The sequence below is a fragment of the Nannobrachium achirus genome (assembly GCF_963921795.1).
Source record: "Nannobrachium achirus genome assembly, chromosome: 2".
Classification (NCBI taxonomy): domain Eukaryota; kingdom Metazoa; phylum Chordata; class Actinopteri; order Myctophiformes; family Myctophidae; genus Nannobrachium; species Nannobrachium achirus.
Window position 1 is genome coordinate 15,744,057 of NC_137811.1, and position 17,884 is coordinate 15,761,940.

Consider the following 17,884-nt stretch of genomic DNA (forward strand, 5'->3'; position numbering starts at 1 on the left):
TGGTGTGGATGGAATTACCAGTCCTCTGGTAGCATCTGACCGGCATTTAACCAGTTAAAGGAGTCATTCAGACCAAAACACATACAGGGTTAAATCTGCCTTTCATCATACCCCTTCATACCTGCTCTGCACCAGAGCAGGGAGAGGAGAGCCTAGAAAGGGAGGGGAGGAGCAGAGGATCTTCTCGTCTGTTTGACAAGTAAGGGTGCCTGTGAGGTCAAAACAGCGGTTTGGTTGGTCTCAGGACGTTGTGTAAACACAATCCAATAAAAAAATACTAACTTTGAAGCTAAAGAAATAACCACACTAGCCTAAGGACTATCTACTCTGTTAGTTATGAGAGGGCCCGCGAAATCTAGCAACATGGGCATCCGAAATCTAGCAACAGGGGCAGCTATGAAAAAGATCGACTAAAACAGGTATGAAGGGGTATGATAAAAGGCAGATTTAACCCTATATGTGTTTTGGTCCTTTAAACCCCATATGGTTGACCGGAGTAGTCCCTCAGTGTTCTATCGTGTCTTTACTCTTTTCCCTTTTCTGTTAATGTGGGGAAAGGTTTCACTGAAAAGGTTGTTGACAACTTGTCGACCGGCTACTTCCCCTCAATTCGGATGTAGTCTGACCCAGTTCAACTTAATGTCTCACGCTGTCTGACAGATTAACCGCTTGTAGCCCACAACACTCATTCATCCGCCGGAAATAGACGATCGATCTACAAGCTCACAACGCGGTACCTTGTGTGTGTGTGTGTGTGTGTGTGTGTGTGTGTGTGTGTGTGTGTGTGTGTGTGTGTGTGTGTGTGTGTGTGTGTTATGGCATTTGTCTTGGGCTGTTTATGTAATGACACTCTACATCACAGCAACTCTGCCCTGTGGGAAATATATATCATTCCAGATCTCTCTCTCGCTCTCACACACGCGTGCGCCCACACACACACACACACACATATGAATGCACGCACACAAACACATACTCCCCTCAGAAATCTCCTGTGAGCAATGCTGGTAATTGTGCGTGTGCGTGTGTGTGCGTGTGTGTGTGTGCGTGTGCGACCGTGGGTGGGGGGTTCCAGCTAAACTGGCATAATTAAACATGTCTGAGAAACATTTCTCATTTTTGTGCATTGTCAGAAAAACAACAGCATTGCCAAGTCTTTGAAGGCACTAGTTCAATTAAAAAGCAACCAAACAGCTTTGGGCACTGCACTTTCATGTAAATATCTATATCCTCATTTTCAAACGAATAATGTCTACTATTTTATGAGGTTTTGTGTCTAATAGTAATAATATGTATATTGTATTCAATATTGTCGCCTGGTGATACTGTATGTACATTTTATGTATTTTTGAGCGGTGCTCCTGTACAGTGTTGTAAAGTAACTACCTGTAAGTGCATTTCCTCAAGTACTGTACTTGTGCCGTTGTGAGCTTGTAGATCTACAATTTCCCCTACTTTTGTGCAACACTCATTATTTTGCAGGAAAAAAACATAACAAGATGCTAATTGCTAACTACACTGTTAGACCTTTTAATCCATTTAGAACGGGTACACATTTTGTGTATCATTATTTTATGCTTTAAAAATTAAAATAGCAGATATACAAGCTCACAGCGCGGCACCGAGTGCCGCGCTGCAAGCTTGTAGATCTGCTATTTTTTTTTTATCGTGAAAATTTGTATTTTGACCCGATTCTATAAGTGTCTTTTGAATCCTTCTAAGATTTTTTGAAAAACCCTATGTTTCTATGTCAGCAATCTGGCCAGCCATCGTCAAAGAAAAGGTCCTTTTCACTTAAATGGAGCTCAGTTGGTCTGTTCTTGAGAGACTACTATGTCAGCGGTTCTCAAACCTTTTCATGTGAAGGACCCCCAAAATTATATGTATTTTGGCCCCCATCTCAAAATATTTAGTTCCAGGGACCCCCCAGAAGCAAAATTTGAGTTACAAACGTTCGCTTTAAAAATACATATATTCAAAGATTTGCACACATTTTCACGACTTTTTCAAAAATAGCAGATCTACAAGCTCGCAGCGCGGCACTCGGTGCCGCGCTGCGAGCTTGTATATCTGCTATTTTTCACTGGTTAAAGCATTCAATAATTCTAGGCCTAAAGATGGCACGGTGGCTCGGTCGGTAGAGCTGTCGCTTCACAGCCAGCAGGTTCTGGGTTCGATTCCCGCTGGGGGCGTGTTCTCTCCTCCGTGTCATCAGTGCCCATATACCCTAGGTGGGGTTGGCAAAAGGGCCTTTCTGTGTGGAGTTTGCATGTTCTCCCTGTGTCTCCTATAGGTTAGATAGAAACCCTCACAAAAACATGCAGTAATCCTGGTCTCTATACTGCCTCCCCCTGGCCAGCCAGGGTGCCTGATGGAGGGAAAAGGAATGGTTGGAATAACGTGTTCCTTCCACATGCTACGTCCAACCGGCGAAGCTCTCCCCCTGTCAGGTGATAAGAAGCGGCCTGCTCACTCTCTCATGCACTGAAGGAAGCATGAGCTCAGTTCGGGGCCCTCCCCAGGTTCAAAGAGGGAGAGTAGCGCCCAGGATTACAGCTTATAGGCAATTGGCACTGGGTGAAAAATGGGTTACAAAATCGTGGGATAAAAAATCTGTCCTGATCTATTTTATACACTCTATGGCAGGGGTCTTCAGCGTTTTCAGGCCAAGGACCCCTTAGTTGAGAGAGATGAAGCAGGGACCACCACAACCTTTTCATAGATTCCATATAGTTTCATTGTTTGACAGCACAATCATCAGTGTTTTTTTGGATTCATGTAAATTTGTGTTTTCAGATATTTAACGACTTGAGCCGTCATTACCTAATAAACTTGACCTTTTACTCTGTACTTAGTCTGCTCTTTTCCCCCTCTACACCAAAGCCGAAAATAGCCGATCTACAAGCTCACAACGCCTCGCGCTGCGAGGCGTTGTGAGCTTGTAGATCTGCTATTTTTGGCTAAAGTTCTCAGAATATGGACACTATATAGGGGTTCAAGTGGTCCATATAAAAAAGGAGTAACTCTGAGGACCCCCGAGGGGTCCCGTACCCCCTGTTGAAGACCCCTGCCTCTATGGTCCTGACGGCTGCACCCCACCACTGATACGGCCCCGGGGCGGGCGACCGAGGAGCACTGAAAACAGCATGCGACAAGTGTCGGCCGTCAGCCTGTGGCTTTTGTGTCGCATGGCTTCCACTGAACGCGGCCTGTCGCTTTGTCACCACTATAATATAGTGTCAGCACAGGATTAGAGACTCAATGTATAGGCATGGTGTGCAGTTATCCCCGAAAGGCCGGGTAGATACTAGATAGGCAGATATAGATTATGTTTTCGCCCCTGTCCCGCGTGGTTGTTGTAGTAGCCGTGGTGTTGTCAGAGAGGTTGTAGTTGTGTGTGTGTGTGCGCGCGTGTGTGTGTGTGTGTGTGTGTGTGTGTGTGTGTGTGTGTGTGTGTGTGTGTGTGTGTGTGTGTGTGTGTGTGTGTGTGTGTGTGTGTGTGTGTGTGTGTGTGTGTGTGCGTGCGTGCGTGTGTGTGTGTGTGTGTGTGCGTGTGTGCACGCGCACAGTACAATAAACCATTCTTCTGTCTGGTTGTGTAACTGAGAAAGCTGCTCTGAAAGTTATTATAGCTTAGTCAGGGGGCAGTCTCTGTGTGTGTGTGTGTGTGTGTGTGTGTGTGTGTGTGTGTGTGTGTGTGTGTGTGTGTGTGTGTGTGTGTGTGTGTGTGTGTGTGTGTGTGCGTGCGTGCGCGCGAGTGTGTATGCGTGTGTGTGTGTGTGCGCGAGCTTAGTCAGGGGGCTGTGTGTGTGTGTGTGTGTGTGTGTGTGTGTGTGTGTGTGTGTGTGTGTGTGTGTGTGTGTGTGTGTGTGTGTGTGTGTGTGTGTGTGGCGTGCGTGCGTGCGTGCGTGCGTGCGTGCGTGTGCGCGAGTGTGTGTGTGTGTGTGTCACTGAAAGTGAGTGAGTGAGTGACACTGTGACAGCATGAGAGAGAGAGAGATAGAGAGAGTTGTATAAGCTGTCCATTCCCCCCTGTCCCCCACCACTGTCACACCAGAACGGTATGAAAAATCAAAACCAAACCAGAGTGAAGGACAAGGGGGCTTCCCTCTAGCCAAAACGAGAGAGAGAGAGAGAGAGAGAGAGAGAGAGAGAGAAGGGGGGGAGTGGAACTGTAAACAGAGGGAAGGGAGAGTTTGAAGAGAGAGAGAGAGAGAGAGAGAGAGAGAGAGAGAGAGAGAGAGAATTCTAGTAGAGAATTTGGGGGTGGGGGTGCGAGTAAAGAGAGAGTACTGGAGGGGGAAGACCACGCCAAGGAAACACCTCTCTCTCTCTCTCTCTCTCTCTCTCTCTCTCTCTCTCTCTCTCTCTCTCTCTGTTCCATCACTGTTTTTCTGGGAGCCTACACACACACACACACACACACACACACACACACTACACACACACACACACAACACACCGCTCGAGGAACGGGGGGGATATCTTTCTAAAAAAACTTTGACACACTGGGTCTGGACGTTATTATTTGACAACAGAAGCAACAACCACCCCAACGTCAGCATGAGGCTCGCTGCGGTTATCAGGTAAACCATCATAATAAAGACTTTTTCTGCTGCTTTGATCATCTGAGCATAGAAGTTCAGCCCGCGTTGTTATGGTGGTGGAACTTTGCGGTCATGTTATCTACATCTGCTATGAGTGCTGCTGACCAGTGTTCATTCTGTGTGATTCTTATGCTTTAGACACCTTTATAAGATCACTGGTGATCATGCACTTCCAATGAGGATTCATTGTGGGTTTATAAACAACTATCTTCTGGATAGTGAATTATTATTTCTCTCATCATCTGGTGCGGGTCGCTTTTAGGTGACACAAAAGCGTAGGCTACTAAAAGTGTCACCTAAAAAAACAGACTCGCGTTTCGCGGTCTGCTTTATTCTCTGCATGCCGATCAGTGATCGGAGCTATTATTTCCTACATTTCATGAACCATATCTCCAATAAAATGTAATATAAGAAGAAGAATACAAGGCTAAGAATATAAGGCGACATAAGATGTATTAAGTCGAGTCTGACTTTTTACTTTCGTATCTATGTGCAAATGTAAAAATCGATCAAACCAATCTAGTCTTTCTTGATCCAAGTCTAGGCTACTATAGTAGTAGGCACACAGTAGCCTACACACGCACGCGCGCGCGCACTTACACGTCACACATGGTTAACGTCGCCGGCGTTAATGGATCCGTCGTTTAACAATTACCACACGCGCTGCTTTTTTACACGGTTGCGTGTCGCCTGTGTCACCGCAACACGTGTCGAGCGAATCGATCCGCCCCACGAACTCCTGATAAACAACCTTAGTAGTAGCCTAATAATAGTAGGCTAAAATAATAATAATAGCCATAGGGCCTAATAATAATAAAACTTATGAATACTATTAATTATTGTTATTGACATTATCATTATTATTGATTAGACCTATTATTATTATTATTACTTGCGCCAGCAGAGCGTGCAAGTCAGTGGCGTCAGTTCGGCAAAAGCTAAGGTATGGCAACATGACTGGTGTCTTGTACGCGCGCCCTCGCGCGCGTGCAAGACACCAGTCATGTTGCCATACCTTAGCAACAGGTACGATGAAAAGTCAATTTTGTTATTTCCCCCTGTAGCCAAGGTATGGCAGCTGCCATAGGCCCATAGCTTGCCATACCCAATTGACGCCTCTGGTGCAAGTACTGCATACGGCTGCGTAGGCATGTAGCCTATGTAATTATTATTATTAATATTATCATTATTAGTATTGGGCTATTATAGGCTATTGTTGTTGGGTAGTTGGAGTTCTTGTCCGTTTTGATGCGCGGGGAGTGATGGAATTCACCCCTCGGGCATGAGAGTTTGGGAGTTTCTCTATGGGCGGATTTTGTAACTCTCTGTCTGTCTGTCTGTCTCTCTCTCTCTCTCTCTCTCTCTCTCTCTCTCTCTCTCTCTCTCTCCCTGTCCCTTCGTGACTGTGGGGTTTTCATCCTCCAATGTGCCACTGTAGCGGCCCAGTGGACACCCCGGGGTAGGGGGTCGTTACTTCGGCCTGAGCGACCCTGTTGTGTCGGGGCCATGCAGGGTCTTTGTCTGTGATTTTTTTTGGGGGATAATTGAGTAGTCTAGTGTGGCAGTGGAGACGGAGGGAGAGAGAGAGGGAGAGAGAGAGAATGTGCGAGGGAGAGTTTGTTGTTGGACACAGAGAGAGAGAGAGAGGGGGTAGAGAGAGTGAGGCAAAGGGAGATATAGTGACCGAGAGAGATAGAGGGACAGAGGGAGACAAAAGGAGATAGTAGGCTATCTGAGAGATGGAGAGAGGGAGAGATAGGAAGACACTCAAGACAGAGAGGGGGAGACAGGCAAAGGGAGACAGTGTTTGAGAAATGTAAGGGGAAATCTCGCTTTTTCGACGGCACATCATTTCGACTAAGGGTTAGGTTTAGGCATAGTTTTACTGAGGTTAGGGTTAGGTTTAGGCATAGTTTTACTGAGGTTAGGGTTTGGGTTAGGTTTAGGCATAGTGGTTATCAATCCCCAGGTTAGCATTCACCAGCGTCGCCAGGTTACCTTTTCACCAGGTTAACATTCACTCGCGCCGAAAAGATGTGCCGTCGAAAAGATGCTCTGTCGAAAATGATGACACGCTCCCAAATGTAAAGAGAGAGAGAGAGAGAAGAGAGATAGGGAGACTGAGAGAAATCCAGAAGAGAGCGAGAGAGGAAGAGAGAGATACGGAGACAGAGAGAGAGGCAGGCCAAGGGAGATGGTGTCTGAGAGAGAGAGAGAGAGAGAGAGAGAGAGAGAGCGGAGTGGACCACAGTGGTGCACCGCACCGGGTAGAGGGTGTAATTAGTGGGGTTTGCATGTGGCCCGCGGGCCGCTGCCTGCGGTCGCCGGCTCGCGGAGGACCGCCTGGATATATGAACGCGAAGCAGCGGCTTTCCCAGTGACCGAGGAACCGTCATTTACGCCACCCCACAGTTTGTTTGCGGCCGCAGTAAACCGTGATTAAAGTAGACAGTTAGCACCACAACCACCGCCGGGGCCGAGACCCCCCCTCCACACACACACACACACACACACACACACACACACACACACACACACACACACACACACACACACACACACACACACACACACACACACACATACTGTAGTGTACACACAGACACACACACAACAAAACACACATGAATTAAGAGCACAACCACCATGCCTGTCCACGCTTGACCCCTGCACACCACAAACACACATGAAGTCAAGAGCCTTTAACCAGAGGTGGAAGAAGACGTAGGCTAGCGTTTCTGAAACTTTCACATTTCAAGGTCTCCCCTTAACTCTGACAGTGACGGGTCCATTTGGTTCAATTTGTACACTGTCAGGGTTACAGACTTGTATGGGTCAATTTAAACCCTCCAAAAGGAACCCAGAGTCCCTGGAATCCACTTTGAGAACCACTGACGTAGGCTACACTGATTTCTGAGCGGTGCTCCTGGAAGGAGCTAAGCTCCAACACCTGGCTTTGTCCGGGCCCCCAGAAATGTCCGGGCTCTGAAGGCGTGGCCTACATCAGGCCTACATCTGGCCTACATCTGGCCTACATCTGGCCTACATCTCGGCACAAAGCGCTCAAAGTTTGTTGTGCGCCCAGGGTCACATTGGCCATGCTTCGCGTGACGTGAAGCCACTCATGAATACAGTAGCAACGCTCACTTGAACACGCTAGATCTGATTATTACCTTTATTTCACTTAAAGAGGCGGTGCCATAGTTTTTTTACTTTTTCTGGTTTTCTTTCACCTTGTGGGTCAAAAGTGACGATCCAAAAACAGTGATTAAATGACGTCATAAACTCATCCCACCCCCTTTTACCATTCACCCAACACTGTGGGTGTGGCTGACTTCAGCTGGGTCACCACCCACCATGACAACCAGGAACTGATGATGGGTGTGGCCACATAAAAACCTAATTTTAACTCTTTTTGTACACTTTTTTGGAAGAAATCGTCCTCCTAGTATAATTATAATATCTGATAATCATGTTTTTTGTTTTTGTTTTTTTTTTTGGGGGGGGGGGGGGGGGGGGATCATGGCACTGCATCTTTAATGAATCAAGTACCAATAGGGGAGAACTGTCTAGAAAGTACAAGGACAAAGTGGCCTACCTCAGTAGTAGGCCTACAAATGGTGCTGCTATTGTCCTCCTGACTAGTAGAGACAAGGTAGCGCCGCGCAACTTTTGGTTTCCATTTGATATTTTCCGACCGCTGCTTCCCAAATGGTTGTGGATATTTACAGAGGACATGGAGAAATATGTCCCCTCTGGCTATAACCATATCTTACATGAAGACGCGTGCTTATTATAGGCTGCTTCGTATAATTACAGTACCAAAGTACTTTTTGAGGGGGTCAAACCTTTTCAAAGATAGCAGATCTACACGCTCACAACCAGGCACGTGCACACATAGACATCAAAGGGGGCTTGAGCCCCTGCCCTTTCATCCTTCTGTAATAAGTGCCCTCTCCAGACCATAAATGCCGTTTTTACTATGGTGAAAAAAATGCAAATGCCTCCTTTCAATGCCATACCTGAAGGCAGCAGAATTGCCATGTCCAAAACTCTCCTGAACTTGACTGCAGCATCTTATATTGAAAGAATTGCCCTCTCTGTGTGAGCTTGGAGGTCTGCTATTTTAAATACAAAGCTAGTGAAAATAGATTGGCTATTTTCACTAGTTTGGATCGTTTTTCAAAAATGATAAATTCCAAACGAACGGTTTTGGACATATAAGGTTTCCACCCCGACAACAACGATATACTGTTGGATTTATTTGCGACTCTCGCAGGCAAAACAACCCCAACGTCAGACTGTTTAAAGTAAAGCTAAACAATAAAATATCAAAATAGCAATCTTTACATTGAAACTACAGGGATACCAGGTAAACAATGAACCTAGCTTCTGTCTAAATGACATGCTATCTAAATTACACTTTAACCTTTGTATTGCGGCTATATGATATATTCTAGGCTGTTCTCCTGGCAGGTAAATAAAACTTTCGGGCAGGTGGAGTTTGCTTTCGGGTGGCCCGCGAACCGGGCAAGTGCTCGTTTGAGAGGGGATGCAACCGTCTATAAACACAACACAGGGTATCTGTCTAAACGCCTGAACATGGCCGGAGGGCTCTGACAGTTTTTTTTTAATCACAAAGCCCAGAAAGTAAAATTTTACCTATCATTTTATAATTTACGTTGGCATGACCTTTGGGCAAGCAGAACGCGACCTGTACTTGCCCGACGGGTCAAGTGCCTCTGAGACCTTACAGTGTCAGCCCCTGACACTACGCGAGCGAGCGTACTTATTTCTCCACCACTGGAATTAACACCACAACCACCAGCCTGCCCCAACCTCCGCACACCAAAACACACATGAAAGAGCACTGGAAACCCCACTCGTTTTCACCCCAAACACGGTGGTTCTGGCCCTGACCTGGCCTGGCCTGGCCCTGGCCCTGGCTTGTATATACTGTATATGAGTTAAATATGAGTTTAAAAAGTCTCTAAGTAGAGGGTGTGGACGGTGTGTGTCCCAGATAGGCATGCGAGAGAGGGGGAAAACACACACTTTTCTTTTTTTCGGGTCGTTTTCTTTGGATGTATAAGTTCTTCAGGGCCTTCCCCGCAGGCGCTTTCATTGGGTGATGGATTGAGATTTTTGCCCCTGAAAAGAAACATGCCCCCCCCCCACCACCACCACCAATTGCAGAAGCAGAAGTAGGCTAAAGTCGAGCGACGCGTTCTACGCTGGAAAATAGCAGATCTGCAAGCTCACAGCGCGTCTCATTTGAGACGTGCTGTGAGCGTGCAAATCTGCTATTTTCGGCGTCATCATGCTGAAGTAGATAGGTCTTTTAAGTTTAACTCTGGTTTATTTCTCACTAAACCACTTGAAGCCCAGCATCCGTATTACCACTCCCTCTAGTCCCCCAAAAAACGAGACAGCTTGTTCCGCATATCGTCACTGTCTGGCCAAAACCTCTTAACTCCATTTTTGAGGTTTTAGATTTCTTTGGCATAAATCAGGGATATTGAACACCCTTTACATCTGAGTGTTGGTTAAAATAATATTGAACCAATGGAAAGTCGTAAAAATTGCTTGGGACAAAACCTCCTAACTCCACACTTTCTGCCAAACCAGCTAACTCCACCCGAATGGCCCTCTCTTTTTTGAAGCGGTGAAAGCCGCTTCCAAGGAGTGGCTTTGTGTGTCCCGTGCATTCAGGATTGAGGAATGGTCAAGCTTAACATGACAATTTGGCCCTCCAGATAAAATCATTCATTCATTCAGAATTCATAAAAATATAGAACTAAAGCACATAGAAAGTATAGATCTAGAACACAGAATGTATAGATCTAGAACACAGATTTCATATCTCTAGAACACATAGAATAAAAATTCACCGCTTCACTTCGAACCCAGGTTTGATTTTTTTCATAAATATGTGCTATTGAACACCCTTTACGTCTGTGTGTTAGTTAAAATAATATTGAAAATAATAATGAAAAGTATAATAATGAAAAGTAGTAAAAAGCCCTTCGGTCAAAACCTCCTAACTCCACTTGAGCTCATTTTCCCAAAAATGAACATTTTAGATTTAGGAGGTTTCGGCCCGACAGCAGAGATATACTGTTGGTTTCATTAGCGACTCTCGCAGACAAAACAACCCCGACGTCAGACTGTTTAAAGTAAAGCACAAACAGACACGCACATAAATAATGGAACATGCAGTAACGCAAACATTAGACAACACGTAATGAAGGCACAAAGAAAGACAAACACGCCTCTCAGGCTGCAGCCAGCACATAAAGCAAGGGAATGAGTTCAAGTCCAAGTGCGAGGGGAACAGACTGCTGCATACAGTGCAGGCATTGACACTAAGGCCTGCCCACCTGCCCCCGGCAGATAAACAAAACTTTCGGGCAGGTTAAGTTTGCTTTCTGGCTGCCCTACTGGGCAAGTGCTCGTTTGAGAGGGGACGCAACCGTCTATAAACACAACAATAGATGTCTGCCTAAACACCTGAACGTGGCCAGAGTACTCTGTCTTCTGGTCCGCTTTCATTGGGTGATGGATTGAGATTTTTGCCCCCTGAAAAGAAACATGCCCCCCCCCCCCCCCCCCCCACCACCACCACCACCACCACCACCACCACCACCTGTGGAATGTAAAATAAGAGCACTGTTTACTTTTGTGCCGTTTTCACTCTTGCTACGCTTAAAAATATAAAATAACAAGTGTGAATCCATGCCTACATAGCTATGATTGAATATGTCTATTCCATTTGGATAAATAGATTGAGGGATAGCATTTTTTTTTCCGCACAGCCCCAGAAAGTAAAGCAATAGGTGTTAAATTGAACTGTATTTCAAATTTTATCTATCATCGTTTTATAATGGAGGTTTTACTTTTTCGGGCAAGTGGGCATGACCGTTGGGCAAGTAGAACATGACCTGTACTTGCCCGACGGGCTGCAACCAGAACAGACTGCTGGCTTAGCGGCTCCACCTAGGCTCATTGTAGCCTGACAGCGTGTCGGCGGGTTCGAGTCCCAATCCTGACTGCCTTTGCTGCGTGTCACTGCCCATCTCTCTCTGTTTCTTGTCTACCTTCTGTACTAACAATAATATGTGTTATATTGCATATTTCCGCTGTCAGATGGGAACCTTGTAGTCCCAAACTGTTATTCTTCAGGGAATGGGGAAAAAAAGCACCCGTTTTCTAATGCAGTTTTGATTTAGTGACAAGCTCTTGTTAACCCATTTAGGCCGATTTGAATAAAGCCTTAAAGACCTAAGTCCGATTTGAAAATGATCCACTGTTTTCCTGGAAAACGCATTACTCAGCCTCTGTAGCAGTTAGAAACACAATTCCAACACTATTTGATAGCTTACACCTTTGGCTTTCATAGAGAAAAATATGAAAAACATAACATTTTTTCAAAAATGACTGTACTGCATACTGTACATACTGTAATACACTTTAATCATGTGTACCCGTCCAGAATGGGAAAATGCTTTTCATTGGTTATGCTATATTTATATTCATAAAACCCACAGACAAACCTTCAACTTCATAATAGGCGAACATGTTTAAGATCTTTAAAAAAGAACACAAATAGCTTATACACAAGAGAAGGCGTGTTGTAAGCTTGTAGATCGTCCGTTTTTGCTGCTTTTGTGCAACACTGTACATACAGCAGGGTTCCCCAATAGGCGGCCCGCAGGCCATTTGCGGCCCACGGGGGGCTACTGTCAGGACCCCACCAACCCCAGTAATAATGGTGGTATAGGAGCAGCAACAACACTAGTATATCGTCGTTGTCGGGTGGAAAGCTTGTATCTCCAAATTTGTACGTTCTTTTGCAAATCATACAAGGCCATCGCACAAAAGTAGTGAAAACAGCAGATCGACAAGCACACAACGCCTGCTTGTAGATCGGCTGTTTTCACTAGTTTATATCATTTTTAAAATGACAAATGCAAAACGAACGGATTTGGACATACACGATTTTCACCCGACAACGACGATATCTGAACTGTCGCTGGAGTAGCGGGAACGCCACCGCCGCCCCCTGCAATGTTGTGGCCCTCGGCTTGGTACCCTAGACATGATTCGGCCCTTGGGGAAAACTAATTGGGGAACCCTGACATATACAGTATAAAATAGGGCATGATTATACGACAAGATAAAACATGGAGATACCTGTACAAGGTTTATGCCCGACAACATAAACGCTGAGCTCTGAACCAGCACCCAACTATCTTTACCCCATAATTTCACCCTCACACCAAACAGAGCACAGACCATATTCTTCTGTGTCTTTGCACAAATTGCACGTTTTGCATTGTATCTCGCTCCGAATTGTTATAGTTCTCTACGTAATATTGACTGCGATTTGCAAGATGTATATACTTTGGTTGTGAGCTGCCCTAATCCTGCCTCAGTACAACCCGGGGGAAGATGCAATTCTGAATTCTCAATTGTATACATTATGCATCATGCTAGTCTATAGTCATTCACTATGCCACTGTTGCTGATTTTTTTGCACAGCCAGCTTTACTTAAATTCTCCACACTTTATTTCTTATTTGACTTACCTAACTTGTAGTATGACTCTGAAGATTCAATATTGTTACGTTTTGCATACAAATGCATAAGAGTAAAAATTGCTTGTGTTTTTGCTCCCTCACATATTTAGCAGAATAATAGTTTGCAGAATAACAGAATAACAACGGTTTTGAGCTCTCACAGACCGCTGCACTGATCAGTGCCAGAGTGTGTGTGCACATCTGTTATTAGGCTAACCTAGAATGCTGCCATATTTTGTACGCTTTTAGAATTATTTCATACAATACCCGTTGTACATGTTGACAGTGACCTGTTGTACCCAGTGTCAAAGTGTCCTTGAGCAAGACACTTAACACCTTACTGCTCCTGATGAGCAGGTTGCCTTGCGTGGTTTCCTCTACCGTCGATGTGTGTGTGCATGTGTGTGCGTGCGTGCGTGCGTGCACGTGTGAATGGATGAGACAGTGTGATTTTTTTTTCTTAAACATTTATTTTAAATTGTTCCCTCTGCATCACAGAATAAATTAATCTCTCAAGAACCCCTCATTTTGAGTAAGTTCACAACAAGTAACACGCCGTAAGGGCGATGAGCGACCGCCACGTCGCCCGTGTGTCTCTGTGTGACTAATACACAACACGTGCTGATTGCCCACAGCTGCGTGGCTCGTTACCTATCGTGTGGCGTAGCTGGGGCACTACTAGCGTGACACACTCACTGCACTCACTGACGGACTGACTTGAGCTGCAGGTTTTCATAGTAACTTCTCAATTAGAGAAGAAAGATGACTCACAGGTCAGTGTGACTTTCAACTAAGCTGTGAACTTTGAGTCTGTGTATCTGGACCATCACCATCGTTTCAACGAATAATTCTTAGTTAGTCGCTCTGCGTTTGTTTGCTCCTTATTAAAACTTTGAAGCACATGGAGTGCTCCAGTGCTTTGAGCTCTGTCCTTCTGAAGTGACCCATAGGAAGTTCTGTTTTTAATATTACTGTAGGAGCCATTTTATGTTGCCTCAGCCTGGCCTATCATCTCTATCTACAATTTGAAACTGACAGAACGGTGCATTCGACATACAGACGACCCAAAGCAGTCCAATTGGCTAGGACTGATCACGTGGCACACAGAGTTCTTAACCGGAAGTGCGTCCGGCGGTCAAATATGTCCGACCGGAAACGTGCGCTGCAGCACAATAGTTCCGCCACAATAGTTCCCCCCCCCCCCCAAATTTTTTTTTTTTAATTTTTTTTTTTAAACATTTTTTTTTTTTTTTTAACTTTTTTTTTTTCAAAAAACTTTTATTTTTTTGAAAAAAAAAAGTTTTTTAGTAAAGAAGCGGGCGTGGACTCTAGATGTGAGCGGCCCGAAGTGCCGCGAACCTCTAGTCTGGTACACTTGGAGGCAGGCTTTAGATAGACAGCACAGGGTGTAGTTATGGGCACAGGTTCCGTAATTGGGAAAAGGGACAGGTAGCGGGGAGCACAAACAGTTACCAGAGACAGAGGCTGCGTCCGAAATCCACCCTATTCTCTAATGTAGTGTACTAAAAGGGGGCTCCGCCATTTTGAACTAGTGTCCGAATGTATAGTGAGCATTTTTGTACCCTAATATAGTGAAGTATCCCACAATGCTTTTGGATTTGTAGTGAGCATTCGATGGTCACTATTCAAGCGCTATTCAAGCCCTGCCGCCCCACAATGCACTGCGCTGCGGCCGCTGTCTCGCGCTTTGAGCACGCACATGCGGTGTGCACGCGCACACGCACACTGCAGGTTCGTCTCTGCGTCTCTGCATGGCAGGAGGCGTAGCCACCTGTTGCTGAGCAAACGCAACAGAACCGCTCGTAGCAGAACCACCGGCTAAAGAAAACAACTGTCCACAGCATTGTCACCAGAGAAATAAAATTTGCTTTTCATCATTTAATGATGAAAACAGCTCTAAAGTTGTTTATGAAGAGAATATACGAGAATAGACGCTGGAGGCTTTTGTTTTTCGATCTTTTCTTCCCAACCTTCCACAGCTGATAATAATCATGATAAAATAATGTTATTTAAATTAGCAAGAATAACCTATTTTATCACAAACATGGGTGTATGTCTGCATGTGAGACAAATGAATGTGGCATAAACATTATTCATTCATTGATTCACCAATGAATGAATACAATTTAAAAATTATATATAGGCCTATACATTTTTTTACATTATTTTATTGAATTGTGATGAATAAAAACATAATTATATTTGGCCTATTTCTCATAATAACAACGCAACATGTTGGTATGTTATTTCCAATCCACATTGGGGAGTTGATGTACAAGCTCACAACGCGACGCTTCGCCCCCTGTTGAGAGCTTGTAGATCGGCTATTATTTTTTGCTCCAAAAGCCAGCGCTAGAGTGTTTTAACTGTGCGACAGCGATGACGCAACCAGATGGCGATGGGGTAGTGTCCGAAATGCGCTGATTTGTTCACTACTGTAGTACACTACATCTGGATCCCTCATTTAGGGTTAGGGAGTAGGGAACGTGTTCCGCATTTCGGACACAGCCCGAGACACAGAGACAGACACAGATACAAGTTGCGTTTCCATAAAGCCGTTGTTTGCGCATATGGGCTTTTGCGCATAAATCTTTTTATGGAAACACTTCAAAATTCGAATAAACTTTAATTATTCGCAAAAACATTTAAGCGCTTGGAGGAGGTGGATTTTGAGGCTTATCGACGTAATGCGCATTAGTGAATGGAAACACTAATGCCAATTATGTTTTGAATTAAAATGCATTGAACTCGCGGGAAGGGCTGGTGGGGGTCGGCCGCCTCTTGGTTGTACCAAGTTACCAACACGTTCAAAGTCGTGCTCAAAAGTAAAACCATTCGTCATTATTATTCTCCGTTCCGCGACAGCGTCGTGTGCACAGAACTGTCCGTGGGGTCTATCAAGCAGAAATGCCCCTGTCGTCCAGTTAATTTATTTGTTCCAGTTATTTGTTGTCATGACACATGCATCCATGCCATTGTTGGCCGCCACAAGCCGCCACACTCTGCTAAACAGATGTTATGCTGTTATGTGTTTTGCCAAAGTCACAGAAAAGACCTGCTGTGATTTTTGATTGGTAGTTGTGCCGAATGGGCAGTTGTGCCGAATGCTCACTCCAAAACATGATTTATGAGACTGTGGCGGCTCGTGTGGGACAACCAAGGCATGGCTTGTGTTGTGTTTGTAATGACAACTAGTAACACATTCATGAAAGAAGAAATCACTTTTAACCGCAACAATAACCGTGTAAAATTGATAGGCTCACAGTATGGGCTCCACTCTCTGCTTTGAGGGCTGCTGGGTTCTGCTGGGGAAACTGGACAACAGGGGCATGTCTGCAGACCCCATGGACAGTCATTTTGGGATCAATATAAGTAGGAACATGAGCCTAGATCAGGGGTCTTCAACGTTTTCAGGCCAAGGACCCCTTGGCTGAGACATAGATGAAGCAGGGACCCCCACTACATATTGTATGAAATTGTGTCGCAGATTAAACCTTTTCATAGACTTCACATCATTAGTAGTATGTGTATTTTCCACATTAACCACTTAAACTGTTAATGCTTAGTAAACTTGACCTTTCACTCTGTACTTTGCCCACTCTTTTTCCCCTCTACACCAAGCTATTTGCCGAAAATAGCCTATCTACAAGCTCACAACGCCTCGCACTGCGAGGCGTTGTGAGCTTGTAGATCGGCTATTTTCGGGCAAAATTTCTCCCCAGAATAGGGATGCTATGGTTCAAGTGGTGAATGTAAAAAAACAGGGCAAAACATTTCTATCACACAATGATTTGGAGGACCCCCTGTAGTAACTCTGAGGACCCCCTAGGGGTCCCGGACCCCTGTTGAAGACCCCTGGCCGAGATGTTATTTAGTACGGAGTTATCCTTTAAGACTGGTAGGCCTACGTCAACTGCATTTCTTCAATAAGTGCACAACCAACACGGCAACATGGCCTGGACATCCGTCTGTCTGTTGTTTGTGTCTGCGTACGATCACTCCCTTACCCTACCTGAAGAGTAGTGGCAACAGACAATGGAAAGTGGGAATATTGCCATTACAATGACTCCAGCTTGTTGTCGTCTGGAAGCTATTTGAGGTGAATTCTTGTGGCTTGGAGTGCCTTGCCTTGGGTAGGAGGCAACAGTAAGAGTAGCAGATCCAGACGGATATATCAGCCATTAATGCCTCCACCAGGCCGAAAAGGCATGGCCGAGACTGTTTTGCACCCTGTCCGTCCGTCCGCCCGTCCTTCCGTCTGTGACCAGCTAATTTCTGGCACTATTTGCACAATTGCAGTGGTGTGTGTGTGTGTGTGTGTGTGTGTGTGTGTGTGTGTGTGTGTGTGTGTGTGTGTGTGTGTGTGTGTGTGTGTGTGTGTGTGTGTGTGTGTGTGTGTGCGCGCACGCAATGCACACTGTATAATGCTATGGAGAAAGGCGTTCTAAATGCACCATTTACCAATTATGCAGCTGACACAGAGGACCACTTCAAAGATCGGCCTCACACACATGCAGGGGAGTGTCCACACGCACGTACACACGCACACGCACACGCACACACACACACACACACACACACACACACGGGAGGCAGGCAGGCCAAATCAGTGTAGATCTTGTCCTGTTTATTGTGACACTCACACTGTAGGCCAAGATGTTATCATGTTAATCTGTGC

At 45.3% G+C, this 17,884-nt stretch overlaps 1 protein-coding gene across 1 annotated transcript in view; it reads left to right on the forward strand.

The window, feature by feature from the left end:
* Positions 1-4,445: 4,445 nt before the first annotated feature.
* adamtsl4 (ADAMTS-like 4) overlaps positions 4,446-17,884 on the forward strand; it is a 118,814-nt gene continuing 105,375 nt past the window's right edge. Inside the window, exon 1 of the mRNA XM_080751713.1 lies at positions 4,446-4,586. Coding sequence (XP_080607839.1) covers positions 4,564-4,586 — 23 coding nt within the window. The 5' untranslated portion in view covers positions 4,446-4,563. The remainder of the gene's footprint in view (positions 4,587-17,884) is intronic.